This window comes from Corythoichthys intestinalis, chromosome 2, assembly GCF_030265065.1.
Source record: "Corythoichthys intestinalis isolate RoL2023-P3 chromosome 2, ASM3026506v1, whole genome shotgun sequence".
Lineage (NCBI taxonomy): Eukaryota > Metazoa > Chordata > Actinopteri > Syngnathiformes > Syngnathidae > Corythoichthys > Corythoichthys intestinalis.
Window position 1 is genome coordinate 40,663,045 of NC_080396.1, and position 22,324 is coordinate 40,685,368.

Consider the following 22,324-nt stretch of genomic DNA (forward strand, 5'->3'; position numbering starts at 1 on the left):
ATCCAACCCCGATAGTATGCAAACACAAATATTTTCTTTTAATTAAAAAGGTCTCATCTCACTATATCCTCCCCCAAGTCTGCTGCCTGCTCCCACCGACCCCCCACGACACACATACGTGCACAGGCAAAACCACACACACAAAGTTGGTACTTTATCTACATTCTACACACATATACAGGGAAATTTTTAGAAAGTGATTATTTTAATTGTGTCCTGAGCCATGGATTCCTCGTGACTGGCTGTTAATCTGTCAGAGCCGGGTTGTCAATTAGGAACCGGGGACACCAGCAGTGACGGCTGTCCAGTTCACTGATAGCCCCCTGAGGGACAGTTAACCCTCACAGAGCCCCCTCAAAAAAAAAAGAAAAAAAGAAAAAAAGAAAAGAAAAGAAAAAGGAGAGTCCACCCTTTCGTGCAACCCCTCCTTCTAAGTCTAGTACAGTTTATCAAAACCCATGGTGATACTAAAATGAAGGAAGAGGCTATAGGTGCGGAAGCAGTGGCAATTTGTATCGTGTGTGAGTGTGTTTGCAGACATGCAAAACGCATGGTTTTGTGGGGGCTGGCAGCTTGATAGTAATGCATGTTGATGGTTTTAGCGATTCTTCATTTCAGAAACAGGGGCCTCATTAACTGCAGTCTTCATCAGGCCAACAAGCAGCGGGCACATTAGGGGTCCACAGGAAGTCGGAGTACAGCAGGAGAGTGCATTAAGGAGGCCTGGGGAGACACACTTCCCCTAGTTCCACTTCCACCTCCAGTGCTTTTCTATATCTTAATGTTGCTTTCAGAGGAATTCAGATAGAGGTCAATAATTATACTCTTTAAATTATTCAGTCGAGGTCCTCTGTAATTGTGCTTTTTAGATGCTTTGACATCGACAGGTTTTACTGCGCCTGACCGGATGAGGAGAAAGTTTGCGCGTTCCTCCTCTCTGACGCAGAAGTCAGCCTATTATGTGACATGAAAACACAACATCCCCAAACGGAAGATGAGCTGAGCAAACCTGTCATCGCATCAGTTTTCTTAAATTCAGTGCAAGGCCACAGTTGTAAAACGCAAGTTTCCACAAACATGCGGTAATGTTCTGTTTGGGTGTGTTCGTCACTTTGAGGAGTGAGAATCCCAAACTGAAAAAACTTTAAAACTTTAAAACCAAAGAACCCAACTTCCCCAAATCATGCCCTCAACTATAATACACAAAACACTGTGTCCACATAAGAAAAAATGAGTATTATAAACATGCTTGTTGAAAGTAGCGCTGCTCACTTCTTATATTGCCTCTTAAGTTCTTATATATTTGTTCTCTATTTGTTCTAGAGGGGCACTGACAAACCCTGTCCACTAGGGGTGGGAACATCTTGGTACTTCACGATAGGATACTGTTTGCAATAAGAAGCTCACGGTAACGATGATCATATGATATGGCGATACAACGATTATCGATACATAAGTCAGGAAATCATTTTAGGATATTCTACAAAAAAGTAAATCTTCATCCTTCTGCTGTAAGTTTATCTTTAGTAGACGTTTAATCCATTGGGAGGGTGGCAGCACATGAGCCCCTCCCACTTCAAACGGGCCCCTCCCACTTCTATGGCCGTTAGTGGCAGCCAGTGCCAGGCAACAAGGTCATTTTGGGCTGTTTCAGGTCATTACCGGTTGATTTTCAGTCACCCCCTGTTGATTTTGGGGCACTTTATGGGTCACTTCCTGTTGATTTTGGGTTATTGAACAGGAAATGACCCGGGAGTGAATAAGACTCAAACTCAACTGGAAGTGACCTGTTTGCCCTAAAATGAACAGAAATTGACCTGTAAATGCCCCGAAAATCGGAAAGACTGTCTATGAATGCACTTGTTTCGAATGAACAAATATTCATTGGCCCCTCCCTGTCTAAATGGATTGGGCGTTTAGCGCTGTTAATGTCAGCCAGTGAGCTAACGTGACTACCATAATTTCCAGACTATTGAGCGCCCCTGATTACAAGCCTCACCCAGTACATTTTTAAAGGAAAAACCATTTTGTACATACATAAGCCTCTCCTGTTTATAAGCCGTGTGTGCCCACATAGTAGCATGAAATATTTATGAAGAAATACACAGAGCTTTCTGAGTTTTAATAACATACTTTAACGAATCGGGTTATAAATATACTGTAGCGCGTGACTTACGGGAGTAAGGGAGGTGCGGAAGAGCGAGAGACATGCCTTCCTGTTGTTGTGGGGGGGTGGGGGGGGGTGCGCCTCGGCTGCTGCAGACAGCATTCGTGCATTTTTCCACGAGTTTCCAAAATAAAGAATTGCAACCTAACTAAGCGGGTGACTCTTTGTCAATGTTACAATACCTTAACTTTTCTTTCCAAAGAGCTCCAGCAAAACGGCAATCAGCTGACTCCTCAACTCACTCCTGAGCATGTGTCATCCTCTTCGTCACGCAGCAGACCGGCTTTTTGAAACCCGTTGGTGGTGGTGTTTTTTTTTTCACTGCTCCACGCTGTCAGACTTGTGCAAAAGTTGCTCTTCGCGTGCGGCCATTTTTGGTAAACGATCTCTCATCCAAGCCTTAAATTCAACTCGGCACGTCATATCCATTTCTTCTAGCATTTTCCATGATGCGGGTTTGCTAATTTTACTAATGCACAAAGATGAGGGTCTGCTACTTTTATTCGAGCACAAAGCACAAAGTTAAAATGCGGGTAAGAGTGCACACTAGCGTCTTCCTCGACACATATATTCCACGTGTCTTACGCTTACATTTTATGCTCGAGCGCTCCTGGCGGCCGTTAGAAAAATTGATAAATTGGCCGCATCATTGCATACGCCGCGGGATTCAAAATGAGGGGGAAAAGTAGCGGCTTGTAGTCCGGAAATTACAGTAGTATTCTCATGGAAGATTTTGGTAGCAGCCTTTACTTTCCTTTTTTTCTTTTTTAAACATTGACGCCTTTTAAAGCGATATCTCGATTCTTGGCATGAGCATGTTGATTACCTTTTAGGATGCGAAGTATCACGATATACTGTATCACCATTTCGATATTTTGTCACACCCCTACTGTCCAACACCAGCATTGCTAAACACAGAGTCTTTAAAGTTTTGTCACAGCTCGGGCAAGTCTGTAATTGCTGCTTCATGATTCTTAGTTACTGCATTAAAATAGTGTTTATCCTGTCGCCAGTGTTCCTGCAATGTATTGCACCCAGACAGCCATATCACACCTATGAAAAAATGTGTTCTCCTCTCGCTTCCTCTTTTTGTGATTCAAGCTCGTTCTCTTCAGTTGAGAACCGTTGCCTTATAAAAGAAGATATGCCTTTCGCTCCCCTCTGACACACCCACGCACAAATAAACATAAAAAGCTCATTTGTTAGCGCATTCATTTCAAAGGCCTGCGCTGGAGAATATTGTTGGGGGGGGTGGGGGGGGACGAGTAATGCTTTGTCAAATGTTGACATGTGCTGCAAACATGGGGCCTTCAGCAGCAGCGTTTGGTGGGGCTGCTGCAGCACATTGTTGGCACATGAAGAGAGGATGCTTTGAAACAAGATTAGCCTCCAAATGGCCCTGCCTGACCCAACCAACCCCCTCCCTCCCTCCCTCTGCCCCATCAATACTCTGTGCGTTTGTGTGTGTGCCCCACACAAAAATACTAAATGATTGGATCAAATGAAATATTCCGTGGGCCTGCTGTTTCTGTGCGCTGCATGCTCTTGTTCGGCCGAGAGGGCCCCAATGTTTGACACCTGGGTTCTGCTGGCCAGGAAGAGCAGATAGCTGTCACCAAAGCCTCCTTCTCCTCCTCCTCTTCCCCTTGGCTTTGGGTCAGGGTGACACTAGGCAGGGGGAGGAAGAATCCATCACCCGACAAGCCTGCCCCACAAAAATGAATAAAAATTGGAAAACAACATGCAAGGTCCGCTAAATACAAGAACACTTGCAATATGCTGATGTTTTGTTTTGCACACTGTGTTTGCTAAATTGCCTTTGACTGCGTGCATCAGTAATGAAACTTTATGTCCTTGTGGAGAGGGCAGCAAGTCCGTTCCAGTTAGGACCGGGACGATCACTCCTGTCTTGCTATTGTAAGACTTTTATTTTTCCTTTCTAATCCACGTCCTTATGAATAAATGAAGCACATGAAGTCATTTATTTTCTTCAATATTTGCGTAAATTGCTTTAAAAGCATTTTATCATGTCATAAAAAGCACAATTGATCTGCTGGGCTTAGCCCATTGGACAGCTGTGTGTTTTGTTAATGGCCACTTTGCTCCAAGCAGCTTATTAAAAAATTCATATATAAATGCTAAAATTGCATACATTATTTAGATACAGTAAGCATTTTTTTTTTGTTTTAGTCTGGCAGGGAGGGGCTGCTATCAGTATGGAAATTTTCCATAGTGTGATATAGTAATATATCCACCCGGGCACATGTGTCCTCCTCTCTTCACCCCTACATGCACATGCAAAGGCGCTGGGAGGAAAAAAAAAGTATATATTTTTTGATGACTTCGTTTCAGCAACCACGGAATGTCACCCATATCCCAGTTGATTGTACTTTCGAGTTTTATGATGTTTTTCCATTGATTTGTTTCCCCGGCGCAGCTGCCGACCTCTATTGAGGGACGAACATAATCAGCGCTGACGCAAATTAGATGGTTATTCGTTTCGAAAATTGACAGAAAAACAATAAAAAAGATGAAATGCTCCCAAATCAATAGATATAATGAAATTCAAATAATCCGAGAGATGGGGTCTCCATGGCAACTGATAATGTGGAAAAGAAAACAATTTAATAAAGGACAGACACGCTTTGAAAACAGATTGGGGAGGGAGGGGGTCGGCTGTAAAGCGGGGAGAGGAAGGTGGGGGAGGTGGAGGGAGGGCAGCCGATGGGGTGTTTGAGGCTCTAGTGCTTGCTCTATAGCTTGTTTCCCCCAGCGTGTGAAGGATCTGTGTCTGTCCCAAGGACACCGCAATAATTAGAAAAGCTTTCAGGCCAGAAAGTGCAGATTCAGGTTTTAATACACAAAATTATTTCAGGGGCAGTGAATCGGAAAACCATTTGTTGGTGACCTTCCCAAAAGGCCTGCCCCCCACCACCGCACACACACCCCTTCGGTGCAGGGCAAGATGGAGGCTATGTGGCAGCGCTGGCTGAGTTATAGCATATTTGTGTTTTTATAGAGGCGCGGGGAATGGAGTTGGGCGGGTGCATGGGGTAAATGTGCGCCTATGATTGTATTTTTGTGTCAGGGTGTGCGTGAACAGGGGGATGGGGCACATTGAGACCTTCATGTCTTGAGTTTGGAGTTTTGGGGAAGAGGGAGAAAAGCGCAAGATCAGAGCAGAGAGAGTGGCAGCGGCAGACAGCGGGAAGTTGAAGATCTGGCTTTATTTACAGATCATTTGTCAAAAGGAGCCATTTAAGGGGAATACACCCGTTTCTGCACTCTGACAAGCGAGATGGCTGTTTATAAGCTAAAGACAAGCATGAACCTGAGTGTGAAATAGTCAAACAGGCTTTTTCTGTTGAAGACACGCAGAGCAGAGGGTGGCGAGGGAGGCGAGTGGGTGTTAAGTGACTTCATTTGTAGTCTATTTAAGGTATGTTTTACTTGTCCTCGTGCTGCTCCTCCATCACCTATTACTGCTGCTGCCTTCTTCTTCCAGCAACACGCACGCAATAGTTTTTGTTGAAGTAATAAGTTTTCTGTCATTTGGCAAAAAAGGTGTTTGTTTCCAGCCCTGCCTCCAAAGTACAATTTGCAACTATGTAGACTTCATTCAACATCCGTGTCCTGCTGTTTTCACATCCTTTTTTGCATTGAGCTATGACACTTTGTCACTGTTTAGAAAGTCGTCTGACAGGGCGTTGAACCTCATCTGTCAACCAGTACTCACAATTTTTGTGTCATTAGAGGCCTTTGTTTGATTCAAATAAAGGTGAGCCACCCTTTGTTCAAATGATAGCACGTCCAGGATATCACAACTTGACAGATACCCTTATCCTGTTCCTGGCAGCAATAAATAGGAAAAAACAAGTCCTCACACAAACTTTGACCTGATAATGACACTTCTGATACTGTAATGCTGAGGCAACCTGATGCGATCAGCACTTTATGCGTTATAAAACATCTTTACATGTTGAGCAATATTTGATCAAAATGAATTAATAATATCAGCAGGATAAAGTTCCAACATGTTTATCTCAGAATTTCCTTATCTCCACACCAGAATCTGACAAATGTGCTATGCAATTCTCTTGCTAATGGGACATTGCACCCCTTTGTCAAGTCTTAAACAATCATTTTGTTCTTTCTCCTGCGTGATGTTTTTAAAGCAAACACGTTAAATTTGCCGTTAACAAGATGCAGCAAACTCAGGCTTGTTTAGACTTTTGACAGTCACATTCTAACTTATTATCCCCTGGGGATTTTGCTCATATTCGAAGACAAACACAAGAGATGACACTCTTCAGCGGGACAGCTCATATCCTCAAGTATTGATATTACAATGTGAAAAGTGACCCTCAAGTAAGAGAGAAACTAGAAATTCCCCACAGCAGACTAGCTGAGAGCCTTCAAATCTAACACGGCGGTGTCAATGAGCAGTTTTCTTTTTTTTTCTGTCTCTCTCTCCAAAAAAAAAAAAAAAAATGCTTGATAGAGCTGAAATTCGAGAGCCAGCAAACACCTGTGGTGTGTTTGTGTACGTATGCACATAAATGTGCACACACACATTAAGGCACAAAGCATGTGTTATCACTGTTAACAGCAGCACAAAACAGTTGATAGCCTGTGTTGTGTTTGAGTTGATATTTGTGTGTCGAGACCCCCCACTCCCAGCAGCTGGTGTTTCACTGTAACTCAGCCACTGTGCGTGAGTGTGTACATGTGATTGAGAGAGTGAGAAAGAGAGAACAGACTACAACAGTACCACACACTTGAGGGGCCAGAAGCCAAGACAGAACCAGGTCGAACAGGACTGGAAAGGGCCCAGGGCCAGCTCCCTGTGCAAATCACCCTCTTTACACCTGTCTCTTGCTCACACACGCACCCCCAATACACAAACACACTACAGTCGTGCTGCTCAGCGCATGGTTCTCATTGTAGCAGTGACAGAGGGCGTCCGTTAAGTAGCTCACTCTGCCTCTGAGTGTGTGTGAATGTGTGCCTTTCCACTTGTGTCTGTGGGGTGGGAAAGGGCGATGAAGGACCCCTACTGGTAAAGTGGGTAAACTTGCACAGCTTCGACATCTGTGCTCGGAAGAGGAGGAGGGGGAGTGGGGACAGACAGTGAGAGAGGAGAAGTAGGAGGAGGATGAGGAGCACGGAGTGGGAAAGAGGAGAAGAGTGTGAAGGAGAGAGGGAGGGAGTGAGAGAGCAGAGCCCCGGCGCTAAACAGTTGGGGAGAAAATGCCTTGTTTTGTGGAGAGAATCCTTCCAGGGCAGGAGGGAGAGGTGAGGCAGAGCGCGGAGGGCGGTCTGCTGCCAGGTAAGACTCTCACTCACCTACTCACACATACATACACACACCATTCCCGACCCTCTGCCCCTCCCTCCCCTCACAGACAAAACACACACAGTGCTACCTCGAGGTGAACCGCCTCGCTACTAGTTGCAGCTGTTGATGATGGCGTCAAAGTTTGGAAAGAACAGGTGTCGTAGTTTAGTTTGTCATTATTATATACTCTTTTCATGGTGAATATGTTGCACTATACCTTCAAGTTTGACTTGAATCCAGAACTTTGATAAAAGTTTTCCCTTGCTGAAAAGGAACTAACTTTTTTTTACTGTTGAAAAGTTATTGTTCTGCTTTTTAACTCTTGTTCTGTTTGAGCCACAGGTTTAAAAAAAAAAAAAAAAAAAAACTGATGTAACTTTTTTTTTTTTTTTTGCATTTTAATTATGTTGGTGAAAAAAAACGTAGTTATGTTTTGTTTTTCATTTAGAATTGATTCATTGACTCCAAATTCTCTAGCATGGCCTGACCAAGAGAGCAGCACAGACCTAAGAAAGAAGTCAACAAAACGACAACTTTTACGCCTTTTTAACGGAAGTTTATGATTACCTAGACATACAGACGAAATAAGAAGACTTAAGTGTAACTCCAAACTGAACAAGAAACAAGTTGGACAGAAATGAAAATGAAACGAATTGATAACTTTTAACGATTACAAATGAAAAATGCAATGCAGTGTCTGCATTAAGAAAGGGCAGGTAAAAGTAATTTCATTTGAAATTTAGACAACCACAATCCAGTTTAACATGGTGCTGCAATACAGCAAATTACCTTTATTGTGCTTTTGTAGGAGTTTTCTTCATCTTTAATATGCTGGGTTTCCGTTCAAGTAAACCACTCCGTCAGCCACTAATTATATATTATTAGACTTTATTGCAAATGCATTTGATATTTTATGAAGCCCCTATTCAAGCAGTGGCAATGATTAAAGGCTACATCAATACATGGTCTAAGTACACCGTTGCTTGCTAAAAAGGGAAATGATTCAAAAGCACCTTTAAATCCTGCTGGTCTAATGTCAAGTACAGATGTGTCTTTTTTTTTTTTCTCGGACGTGACATTGAAATAATTTGCAGTGTGGAGATTGATTTGGCGGTTGAAACGCAGATGTTGTGATGGAGAGGTTTATCATCTGAGGGATTTTCCACTCTGCACGTGTAAACACTGTCTGGAGCTCAAGAGTCCTGTCCTGATGGTTTCAAAGACGAGAGAATCCTTTTTGCGTAAAATTGTATTTTCTTTTGCTTACATAACCACGGCATCTCTGAGCGTAAACACAGATTTACATGCGGCGGCCCTGTCAGTGTCTGCATCGGCCTGCCGCCACACCACGAAGCACGTAGGTCAAAATGAGGGGCAGACTATAGTCGGTGAACTTTTGAGCTCTCGTTTTATTTGTGTTGTTAAATAAATAAGTAAATAAATAAAACTGAGTGAACAGCTTCCTGAGTGAAAGGTGAAGTCAGAATCGAATTTGGATCGTGTTACCATGACGATCTTGAAACCCCTCCCCGTGTCCCACAGGGCCGCTCTGGTTGCTGTGCGCCAGCGCGTGTGTTTGTTATTTAACTTTGTGTGTGTGTTTGAGCAGTGGGTGGTGGTAGCTGCATTCACCAGAGAGACATTGTACTAAGCAGACATTTCCCCCTCTGTTTTCACTCTGACCTGGTAGGAGATTGATGACTGAATTGTGGAGTAGATGTTAACAGTAACTGGTGATTTATGAAGATACTTAGGGTAAGTGAGGCCGCACAGGCTGAAGGGGAAGAAAAAAGATAGAGCCTTTTAAGTTAATGCAAAAATATAGCCTTTTTAAGTAATAATTGTTATTACGGCTGCCGAGGCTGCACAAGAGTCTTGAGACAGATTTGAGATGTGCACAAAGTAGAAAGTGAGGTTCTTCCTTTTCCGTTGGCCATGTGCCTTTACCGGCTTTTGAACTCAACTTCAAAAGCGAGTTTACTGCATGGAAAAAAAAAATAATAATAATTTAGGAAAAACACTGCTATATTGGTGTCACATTTATTATATATGAATTGAAATTGATTTTGTTAAATGAATAGCTTCAAATAGAGGGGAAAAAAACACTTTTCCTGTTTAAACCACAGTGGAAAACTTTTCTTGGACGACCTCTTGCACTGCAACAAGTGCACTGTGTGTTTTGGCTGCCCCACTTAGCCCAAGTTCTCAGCAAGCCTCAATATGTAATTTTTGATTCATTCTCTTTTTCTTGGCTCATGACTTCCCAAAATATTATTCGCAAGGGAGGTTTCACCTCTGTTTTCAAATTTTAGGAATTAAATTCACTTGAATGTGATCCATATCATTCTTGAGGAAGAAAATTAAGTTGGGGAATCCGGTAGAGGGCTTCCTGTGGAAGGAGGAAAAGTACTTTTTTTTTTTTTTTTTAAGCCACCATCGAATGACTGAGTGAAATGTTTCCCTTTTCGCTCAGGGACAACTTTATTTCTTACTGGGGATTTAACACTCACTCAGTCCCCTCATAAATACAGCGTCCCTCAGCCTTTTGCTCACCATAACTCACGCGCTAACTCTCCGGCTAACTAAACTCATATAGCAGAGCCAATGCTCGCTTGTCTTTTTACCTCTGCCTCTTTTTCCTACCTTAAGCTGATTTACACGGGACACAATCTCCTCTGACTGCTGCCTCACCGGGCGGCTCTGCTGATCTTCTCAGCTCACTCTTGTGGTGCGTTTTAGAAGAAATGGCCGTTAGAATATTAGCCAAGCTAATCTCCTTTAGTCATCCAAACGCATAGAGTACTGCATGAGCACTCTCCTGGTTTGTCACAGAAGTCCATGGTACCTGTTTAACCATAATTTATTTTTAGTCAGTTTTATTTCCATCTACAGTGGGGCAAATAAGTATTTAGTCAACCACTAATTGTGCAAGTTCTCCCACTTGAAAATATTAGCGAGACCTGTAATTGTCAACATGTGTAAACCTCAACCATGACAGACAGAATGTAAAAAAAAAAAAAAAAAACAGAAAATCACATTGTTTGATTTTTAATGAATTTATTTGCAAATCATGGTGGAAAATAAGTATTTGGTCAATACCAATAGTTCGTCTTAATACTTTGTTATGTACCCTTTGTTGACAATAACGGAGGCCAAACGTTTTCTGTAACTCTTCACAAGCTTTTCACACACTGTTGCTGGTATTTTGGCCCATTCCTCCATGCAGATCTCCTCTAAAGCAGTGATGTTTTGGGGCTGTCGTTGGGCAACACGGACTTTGAACTCCCTCCTCACCCCGTGGCGTCAAAATGATAACAAGAACGGTGAGCAAAAATCCCAGAACCACAACGGGGGACCTAATGAATGACCTACAGAGAGCTGGGACCACAGTAACAAAAGCTACTATCAGTAACACAGTGCGCCGCCAGGCACTCAAATCCTGCACTGGCAGACGTGTCCCCCCGTTGAAGAAAGTATACCTCCAGGCCCTTCTGCGGTTCGTTAGAGAGCATTTGGATGATCCAGAAGAGGACTGGGAGAATGTGTTATGGTCAGATGAAACCGAAATATAACTTTTTGGTAGAAACACAGGTTCTCCTGTTTGGAGGAGAAATAATACTGATTTGCACCATACCCACTGTGAAGCATGGGTGGTCAAAACATCATGCTTTGGGGCTGTTTTCCTGCAAAGGGACCCGGACGACTGATCAGTGTAAAGGAAAGAATGAATGGGGCCATGTAACGAGAGATTTTGAGTGAAAATCTCCTTCCATCAGCAAGGGCATTGAGGATGAGACGTGGCTGGGTCTTTCAGCATGACAATGATCCCAAACACACAGCCAGGGCAACAAAGGAGTGACTTCGTAAGAAGCATTTCAATGTCCTGGAGTGGCCTAGCCAGTCTCCAGATCTCAACCCCATAGAAAATCTGTGGAAGGAGTTGAAAGTCCGTGTTGCCCAACGACAGCCCCAAAACATCACTGCTCTAGAGGAGATCTTCATGGAGGAATGGGCCAAAATACCAGCAACATAGTGTGTCAAGCTTGTTAAGAGTTACAGAAAACGTTTGGCCTCCGTTATTGCCAACAAAGGGTACATAACAAAGTATTGAGATGAACTTTTGGTATTGACCAAATACTTATTTTCCACCATGATTTGCAAATAAATTCTTTAAAAATCAAACATTGTGATTTTCTGTTTTTTTCCACATTCTGTCTCTCATGGTTGAGGTTTACCCATGTTGACAATTACAGGCCTCTCTAATATTTTCAAGTGGGAGAACTTGCACAATTAGTGGTTGACTAAATACTTTTTTGCCCCACTGTATCTTATCTTAAATAAACAGTTGTCACCCCACAACAGCCAAACTCAGGTATCTACTGCGTGCCTGAAGTGAACATTTAATGTTCAATGTTGGAATGATAAACCCCAATCTGACTCGTGTTTCCACTGTAGTGTGCTTAGGCCAGATGACGATAGCTGCGTCACTTACAGTAATGTAACATCAACCGCAAAAGGTTTAGTTGTGTTTGCAAGTTAGAAAACCCAACACCAAGTACTGTAAATTCGGAGTGCTGTTTGAGTCCCTAGCAGTTGCGTGGTAACATTTGTTATTTCAGGATCAACTTTTGAAGACAAAAAATAATGCTGTACCAAACTGTAGTGCAAACGGGGCTGTACCCACTTGGCAGGTTGGGAGGAGACTTTCCTTCTTGTAGGGTTCCTGTATTGGTTGTTAACTGGCTCGCGGTGCCTTCTGTTCCTACCGTTCTGTCCCAAAGGTCTGACTCTGACATCTCCAGAAGCATCTGAAGACCCTCTGAAGTCAAAATCACCCATTTTGATGTCTCATGGCAGTATGTTGTATTTGCGTTTGAAAACACAGTCCTTGCTTGGAGAAATTGCCCTCAGCACTTGTTGGTTGATGGAGGAGGAGGATCGCGTTCAACTTTTTCTCCCCCCTTCTCTCCTTTCTCCGAGCTGTCCTTCCTCCCTTTTTGATCTCGCTATCAAATCTTCCCCTCTGTTTCATGAGTGACGTTTACCCGAGAGCGGCGAGGGAAATAGCTGGTGTAAGGAGACGTTTGAGAAAATGCTTCTTAGCAAGCGATCACCTTTGATAATGGCAAAGTTCCAGTGGGAGAGGAAGAAGAAAGGCAACGAGAAGAGGCATTGTTGGTAATGAAAAAAAAGGCCTTGCAGGAGAGAGCATTGCTCTGATCCCAGCCTAGTAAACTAACATTGTACAGTACAGCAAATAGTGCAGTGGCACATCAATACTCACACTGCTCTTGTCCACCCAGAGGACTGATCTGGAGCTGGGATTGCACACGGTGTATTTCATTGCACACCAGCTGGCCTCCAAGTAATCTCATAACGATACAATGACACTGCGCGACCACGCACGTTCGTGCACACAGGTGCTGCCATCAAACACTTATACTTCTACACTCAGCTGTTTCAATTGAAAAATAAATAATGGAAGAAGTGTCTCTTTAGTGGAGGACCTGAGTCACAAGAAATGCTAACTTTACTATCTTTATAGAGAAGCAATGGCGGGGGCAAATAGGCAAGCACGCTACAAAGGAGGGCGCCGTGTGCAGATAATGATGGGGTATCATGGTAGCGCTGACTGTGTTAATCTTAGAGCGTATGTGTGTTCATGTGAGTTTAGCCTTTAGATATAGTGCTTTTGTGCACAGCACTGCCTTATTACACTGCTTTCTCTTCTTAGTCTGTGCCCATTGTTTAAAGCAGGCCTGGCTTGTTTTGTTCATTGTTACCATTACTGTGCAATGGCAACAATGTAATTGGCCATTCTAATGAATTATTTGAGTATGATTAACTGAAAAAAGATCTGTCATATACCTTGTTAGTTGGTTTGATTTGTCCATTAGAACAATATGAAGGAGTGTTAATTCAGCGGGATATAATTTGGATATATGCTAGGCTAGCTACTGGTCAAACCACAAATGTTAAATTATCCTAAGATGGAAAACAGTCTAAAATGGGATGGAAAAAGTCTTTTTGTCAGACATCTCAATATAAAGTTCACTTGATATCATTTTATCCAGAAGCATAGACTTCATAACATATTGACATGACACGAGAAACGGGCCCATTCAGAGGGGGTCTATTTTCAAAAACTTCAAATTCAAATATTTACAAAACCAAAGCTGCTACCGACCTAAAACCAAAACAGGCACCTACCTTAGCTATATATGAGTCTCCATGAGCAGTGGCAACAAAAAATTCAAAGTCGTTCCCTTATAAAATCCCGATTAATTATTTTCTATGTAAGTATAGCCATGCTACTAAGCTAGCAAATCAGGCTAGCGGCCGCCTGGCATAAAAGGAGCTTTTCTGGTGAAATTTCAGTGAATAAATGCTTAAATCCCCGATTTCTTCATAGATATGGACGTAAAACAGTCTCGATTCTTGGTTAAAAGCAAAGAAACCGTACAGTTAAGGTTTATTTACGTATATTGACGAAGTACCATGCTACTATGTTAGCGAATGAGGCTAGCGGCCGCCTGGCGTAAAAGAAGCTTTTCTGGCGAAAATTCTTGTGAATAAATGCTTCAATCCCCTAATTCTTCATGGATACGGATGTAAAACAGCCTCGATTCTTGGTTAAAGGTAAACTATGAGGCTAGTCAGTTACGAAAATTCGCCGCCTCCATGTTTAAACAAAGAAGAAAAGCCCTGCGAATAAATGCTTCAATCAGGCATGCATGGTACAAAAAATATATAAAATTTATCTTGAATTCTCGACCAAATCACTCCTGATACAATCCTTCCTGTTTGTGTACGGTTCAACTTTTGAAGTTAAATCCAATTGTAAGTGAATCCAAGCTTAAATCCGATATTAGCGTGTGCTGTCTTTGGCTATTACTAAATGAAGCTCGGCCCCCTCTGATAAGGCGTCGCACAAAGAATGACAAAGTGACACGTCAATAGTGATGATGTCTATGCCAGAAGACTAAAACATCCTTGAATGGGGAAAGAAGGGTTACTGATACATGAAGGTAAAACCACAGTACAGTAGAGGGCCATGAGAGTATGTTTTACACACCACTATAAATAGCCAAAATATATGTATAGGACATGCAAAATTGTGAGTTTAGTTTTAAGTTGTCTCATGAATGTGAAATGCAGTCAGAAGTGTGTTAGAACTGAACTCATCTGACCAAAAAGAGTATGAAATAGTATTCTTTATGCACCTATGATATAAATTGGACTAGTAAACTAAAACTATAAGTACAGTGGTACCTCTACATACAAAGTTAATCCGTTGCAGGACCTTGTTTGTAAGTCGAAATGGTCGTATGTCGAGCAGGATTTTCCCATAGGAATACATTACAATTCCATTAATTCGTTCCACAGCCCAAAAACCTTCACTAAATCCTTAAAAAATACTGCTGGTACTATTAAAAATGGCAATTACACATAGCAAAACAAATAAATTATAAATCAAAATCGGAATAATAATAATAATAATAATAATAATAATTCCTGTATTAATGTAACGAATCGGGTTCTAATGTGGCGGACGTTTTTTGCTGACCCTGAACGCACCGCGGTGCTGACGTGCCAGAGGCAGACCGGTGAGCTTGAGTTTCACTTTCACTTTGAATGTTTTCTTAACACCGTCAATTGCGGCAGACAGAAGGTGTTTTTGTTTTGAATAAGTTGTGAAATCAATGATAAAAACGTGGCGAAGTTGGCGATTTCTCTGGAGATGTTACCACAATAAGAATTGTCAGCTTAACTTATAAAGACTGGCGAACGATGGTCGGAGGAGGACCGTGGAGATGTATTGTTGAGCCATTTCACGGATGCCCACCCTACGCTCATATTTTTCTGTCATTTGCATCTTCATTTAGAAGGTAAGCGTCAACTTTTTCATTGTTTCACCACCTGTACCAACCTTTTCTGAAACCAGTATTGATTTGTCACACAAGAAAATCTGCCGTGCATTCGTCTGCGGTGCTGCCATTGTCGTCGTATTTCGAGCATGTCGTCGGATGTAGGAACAAATGGCGAGTCAAATTTTACGTCGGATGTCGAAAAGTTCGTGTGTCGAAGCGATCGTATGTAGAGGTACCACTGTATTACATTTTATGACCTGGTGTTGTAATGTAAAATATAGCCTCGAAGGGCTTTAAGTCAAACCAGTTTTTATTTTATTTTTTTTTTTAAATCCAAGGATGAGCGAAGGCTATAAAATGAAAATAAATAAATAAATGAAATCCATCCCACGTTTACACTGGGTTTTAGTTTACTTGCAAGTGAAAAAGGCTGACTGATTTAATGATTCCCACTACAACGACAGTCACTGTTTCATGGACACCATTGGGGAGACCACACAACCTCTCAGGTTCCTCCTTAATAACTTGAGTGTTCCCACTCTTTGCAGAAGAGTATGGAGAGGATGGAGGCACCCAAACTTTGGATAGGCTGAACCTTTTCCCCTTTTTTTCCCCCTCCTCTTCTTATTTGAAGTTCTGAGACACTCTCATTTAAGCCTCATCACACAGCAACACAGGAGAAAGTGTAATGAATATGTATCAACACAGCATATGGCAGCAGTAGCACTGGGACTAGGTGTGTCCAGAAGGTAGAGTGCTGCCAATGCATTATTCTTCATTCAAATTAGGAAGAGGAGCTGAAAGGTGTTCAGAGCCTCTTCAGATGGGCCAGTCGCAGAAGTAGAAGATGAAAACGAAAAAAGCAGAAAATGAGAGGCTGACACGAATACAGTAGCACAGCAGCCAAGTTTCCTTGATATAATTTTTTTTCTCCTAACCTAGCACTCTCTGACATAAACGTGATTAAAAGTGATCTTTCTGACACATTAGGATGCACACGGGAAGTAACCTCCTCTAAAGCGTTCATTATTAGATGCATGACAGAACTGAATATTTATAAAATACGTTTTAATAATTAATTGCAGCAATCTGCTCCTGTAATTCATCAGATTTGCACTTCAACAGAGTATCTTTTTTCACTTTAAAATAATAATAAGAGAATTATGAATGTTGCAGAAATGTAAAACGGGCAGCTGGATGCGGCAGGTGAGTGTGTTCTCATGCTTTTCCTTTCACATTATCAGTTTGAAACTATATTTTCAGCCTTTAGTACTGCACAGTCTGAACACTTTAGTTGTTGTGCTTGAGTGACAGTTTAGTGAGCGGCTTCTCACAAGTGTCATGAAGATAAAGATGCAGGAAACTGGGTTGGTTTGGTTTAGAATGCTAAAGTACTTTCAGTGGTTTTTATCAAAAGGTAATTTATTTGTTTGAGTCAACTTAACAGTACTTCCTTTGGTCTACTAAAACCCAAAATAGGCATCGTTATTTTTTTCCCGTAAAGTACCGTAGCTGTGTTTATTTCCTCTTTTTCCCCCCGTTGCCCCCCTTGAAAGAACTGTTTTATCACACCTTCAAACGCTGTCACGACACATTCCTCACTTGATTGAACTCCCAGAAACAACATTGTCCCTGTTTCAGTTGAAAAGTACCTTGTTTGATTCCGCCTCCTGTTGAAGGTTTCACTTAAAATTATTTTTTTTCCTCTGATGATTAGTTCGGAATGTGCAAAAGATGTGGCCTGCAGCTTCAAACCGCTGCAAACAGAACCTACTATAATAAACAGAATGTGAAATGTATATCTGTCTGAAAAGGTCAAAGAAAACTGAAAATGGTTTTCTATGCAATGTCAGGATACGTATTTGCTACATCTCTGTAAACAATGCGGCCGATGAGTATAACAATACCTTGTACACTCATCTCCAACCGAAAATGTGCGTAACAGTCAAGTTGGTGCAGGCCTACTGACACTTCCATTCTGCTCGTAAGAAATGAAGTAGTGCGTATCTATGAGGGGATTCACAGCCGGGAAGGCCCATTTACTTCACTTCCTCTAGCAGTCCACCAAAGAAACTATTTTCATCGAGTTTTAATCATTTATATGTATATACATATCAACAAAGTTTGTTGAAAATCATATAGTAACAGGCACCTGTTCAATCTTTAAAGCCATAATGTGCGTGCCTGTGTGTGGAGAGGGTTTGACTGAGAGAAGAAAAGCCCTATATGAGTGTAATAATGATGGAGGTGAACGATAACTGATGCGGAACCATCAAAGTAAGTAGTAGGGAAAAAAATACATTGGTACAAGGTAACCTTGGAAATCATTTTGTCATAGGTGGGTGCATGTGAAGGGGATAAAAAGTTAGCTATGAAACAATCTCGTTCCTTCTGGACGTACTCATCAAAGTTTTTATTTTCCTCTCTCTCTCTCTTTTCTATGCCGGAATGCCTTATTTGCTGTCAAAAGGTCTTAAAACTCTTATTAGAGGAATGCCACTGCTCATTTCCTAGGAATGCCATTCATAATCTTGTGAAAGAGGGCATGTCTAAAGTTCTAAACAGTCGGCTTTTTAGGCCGCACATTAGAGTTTTTGTGTCATTGATTGACATTATTTGTCCTGACAGGGCCTCACATCAAGGTTAACCTCATGGACAAAAATGCCGCTCGCACCAACACAAATTGATATGCACCCACGTACTACGCTTATTCACTCGCTCGTATATGGCACCGAATGAAAAAATGATCCTCAGCCTCCTGTTGAGAGACGTGATGATTGCTCGTGTGTGTGTGTGTGTTCGTGCGTGCGTCATCTTCATTGTTGTGCGTGTGATGCCAGGTGGAGATTTCAAGACTTAATTGATAACTAATGGAGCGGCATGTGCTGAGTTTACCCTGGAGAATTGACACTGTTGGCGTGTGCGTGTTGGGGTGCGTGTGCGCATGTGTTTGACTTACTCAGCAGTGCACCTCCGGATTGTGGTGAATTAAATATGACCCCGAAAGATTACAACTTGCAGCAACACATCAGTCTAAGTCACCTGACCTTTTAGACCAGGCGGTAATTGTCATTTTCATACAAACAGAATGTGTGTGATAATGCCACTCACACACACACAAGCATCATCTCACTCTCAACAAGCCACAAAGACAAAGCGAGATCCCCGTGACCAAACTACAAGTGAAGCAGTTAATCTGTACAGATATTAGCTGAAGGGCCCTTGAGAGGTGCACCGCTGAGCCCTCTTCTCCACTGTACTACCCACGATGTCTTGCTGCCACGCCGCAGCCATGGGACACACACACAGACACACAGGAGTTGTCTGCTCATTTACCGTGGTGCTCGGTTTATCAAATTGCACCCCTGCGAACGTCTTGAAAGTGAACGTGGAAGCTGAGGCCCAAAACAAAGCTGCAGGAATAAATTTCCCCTGCTATTCTCAGCAAAAACGTTTGAACTGTGTGCCAATTGTCTACCTATTCAATGTCTAAACTCCTGAAATTGGAACACAAGTAAAGTCATCATCTGCTTCCAGCTGTGAGCCCAGATTTCATGTACAATATTAACAAGTTAGCCATGTGTCCTGTGAATTACCCAAAGCAGCAAACAGAATAAAAGTTGGCTGTTTTGGTGCGTGGCTGTCACAATGGTTCTTGTCACTCATGTCAGTTCCTTTTTTCACCCTTAAACCACTTAAGGCTGCTTGTCCTCTGCTCTGGAAAAGACAATAATTATACTGTTTGTGATGAAGCCCCAGGGCGTATTTGTCCTTCGGTTTTCTCTCAAGTTCAATGTATTTCCCTTTTCCCCTCTGCACTTGAAACATTGTTTTCTTCAGCCATCATCTTCTGCCTGTTTCTTACTTTAGTATCTGCCTTTGCCCTGTAGAGTCTTGTTTGTGTTTTGTGGCAACGTGACGGGAGCGTGCCGCTTAGCTTGAGGACCCGTGTGTGATAACAGCCCAGAGACGGTGCCAATGAGAAATAGTCAAACGGGCCCTTCAAGGATACACAATGAGCAAGGTCACATTCTGGACTCAGAGCAATAAGTGCTTTCTTGATTGGTAATAGAAAAAACAAGAAGGCATATAGTGGGGCAAATAAGTATTTAGTCAACCACTAATTGTGCAAGTTCTCCCACTTGAAAATATTAGAGAGGCCTGGAATTGTCAACATGCTCAACCATGAGAGACAGAATGTGAAAAAAACTGAAAATCACATTGTTTGATTTTTAAATAATTTATTTGCAAATCATGGTGGAAAATAAGTATTTGGTCAATAACAAAAGCTCATCTCAGTACTTTGTCATGTATCCTTTGTTGGCAATAACGGAGGCCAAACGTTTTATGTAACTCTTCACAAGTTTTTCACACACTGTTGCTGGTATTTTGGCCCATTCCTCCATGCAGATCTCCTCTAGAGCAGTGATGTTTTGGGGCTGTCGTTGGGCAACACGGACTTTCAACTCCCTCCTCACCTCGTGGCGTCAAAATGATAACAAGAACGGTGACCAAAAATCCCAGAACCACACGGGGGGACCTAGTGAATGACTACAGAGAACTGGGACCACAGTAACAAAGGCTATTATCAGTAACACAATGCGCCGCCAGGGACTCAAATCCTGCACTGCCAGACGTGTCCCCCTGCTGAAGAAAGTACACGTTCAGGCCATAACACATTCTCCCAGTCCTCTTCTGCATCATCCAAATGCTCTCTAGCGAACCGCAGATGGGCCTGTACAAAAAAAAACAACAACAAAGTACCGTTGTTGAGATGAACTTTTGGTATTGACCAAACACTTATTTTCCACCATGATTTGCAAATAAATTCTTTAAAAATCAAACAATGTGATTTTATGTTTTTTTTCCACATTCTGCCTCTCATGGTTGAGGTTTACCCATGTTGACAATTACAGGCCTCTCTAATAGTTTTCAAGTGGGAGAACTTGTACAATTAGTGGTTGACTGAATACTTATTTGCCCCACTGTATGTGCAACCAACTGATTAATAATAAAAGATATTTGTGTCAGAGAGGGGCCAGTAAGAGGAGAGTGTGCAGAGTAGACTTTTTGACCCTTATCTGCACGCTGCTGTGCGACCTGCATGTGTTTATCGATTCTTCCATAAGAAATCTGTTTAGTGAAAAAAAAAAAAAAAAGTTCCAAAATGCTACTGATGGAAATTTTCCACAGTTGTGCACACGCTCCCACTTCTTCTACTTTTCTGACTCTTTCTGTTCAGTCATATTATGAGTGATGTGTCTGCTCTGCTATTATCTCCTTTCATAAAAGTAAGCAGAAACATCCAGGCAACAAGGGAGCTCCAAAATGAGCAGATTTACATTCGGGTTGGGGAGTGCTGTCCCAGCACCAACTAAACTGGTTCCTTTAGGAAGACTGAGGCTCAGGTGGGCTGGCTGGGTTCAATATGCTCTGCCAGCCCTTCTACCTGGAGTTGTAATCCACCCGCCCCCTTGAACCACCCTTTTTCCTCCATGGAAGTATGCTCCGATCTTTTACAACCTCCTCTCTAAATCCCCACTCCACATAAACTTCCTCTCTGATGTGCCCACCCCCAAATCTTCATCTATCATCTAGTTGGCAATGGCATTGTTTTTAATCATCAGAACCTCAAAATTATTATCGCTTCTGATGCGGCAATTAAAACTTCAGGTCAGAGGCACAACGAGCGGTGATCAGCAGCTGAGCTGAGAAGTTTTAATTAGACGATCAGAACCATTAATGCACAAAAAAAAGGTGTGCGCTGGGAAATTAACGGGAACGTCTTAATCAGGGTTAGCGACTCCGAAGAGGAGTCAAGTGAACAGAGAGCAAAAAACAAATCATTTCCGCACCACTGGGACAAAACTCAATTAAATATGGATGCGGAAAAATGGAAATTTCCCGGCATCAGCTTCACGGACTCTTAGAAAAGTGTAGCAAAATCTCACGACGGGGTTGACGACCCCACTTATTGTTATTCTTGTGTAATAAAAATGAGAAAAGGGGCCAGATGTTGTGGTCCTCGCATCGTGGCGCACGTCCGTCAGTGGCTTTCTGCTTGACTTCCTCATGGAGGAGAGCAATTTTAAACGCTCTGCCTGTGTTGGGCACTGTGATTTCGATAACACACACTTATACAAACACACAGGTACGCACTGGTTGTTTCATCCACCAAAGGTTCATAATGTTATAAGCTATAGCAAATCTCAGTTGCATCATGTAAAATAATCTTCATCTCACAGACCCTGTTTGTATTAATTAAGTCCAGATATTGCTTACTTATTTGCCTTTGCGTGATTCATCTTGTAAGTCAGCAGGAATCTACAACAAACGCACATTTTAATGGGGTAAAAGCAGAGGGTGCATTTGGGGTGGTCATGACACTAAAGTGGGTCGTTTTCAACATCTACCACTCTTATTCAGACTATAAAGCTATTAGCAGCACAAAGAAAGTAAATATTAGATTTGATTTCTACACAGGTACTCCTAATGAAATGATATAATATAACGATAGTTGCATACATTTATAGACATAAAGTATCTGTAAAATGTAGGGCTCCAATTTTTTTCCTAAAAAATGACAAAGTCTACTCAGTGGTCAAGAAATTCTTCTTTTCTCAATGTTTCACTTTCAAAATAATAATAAAAAGATCAATGTGCCATGAAGTCAGCTAGAGGTAAAACTCATCACTGCTATCATTAAAATTCTCACATCCTTTACTCGAAAGCTGCCTTGATTACAGTCTGTACGCGATCACACAAATAATGCACTTCCAACAGTGTTATTAGGATTTGAAACGCTACTTGATTGGGCGTGATATCATTCTGGCGCACAAACATAGAGCGTCTACATTAAAAAAAAAAAAAAAAAAAAAAAAAAACTAAACCTTTGGTTATACGGCTCCAAAGAGTGTTGAGTGGCTTTGAAAAGAAACAGGCGCTGAA

At 42.0% G+C, this 22,324-nt stretch overlaps 1 protein-coding gene across 4 annotated transcripts in view; it reads left to right on the top strand.

Moving 5' to 3' along the window:
- Positions 1–22,324, top strand: part of casz1 (castor zinc finger 1) — a 101,335-nt gene that overhangs the window by 24,579 nt on the left and 54,432 nt on the right. For 2 of the 4 annotated variants that reach the window (XM_057856727.1, XM_057856742.1), the window contains exon 1: positions 7,316–7,496. The exons of 1 other annotated variant lie outside the window; for it this stretch is intronic. In XM_057856727.1, coding sequence (XP_057712710.1) covers positions 7,418–7,496 — 79 coding nt within the window. In that variant the 5' untranslated portion in view covers positions 7,316–7,417. Of the gene's footprint in view, positions 1–7,314; positions 7,497–22,324 lie in introns of those variants that run through there. One more of the 4 variants, XR_009066913.1, reaches the window with a different exon arrangement.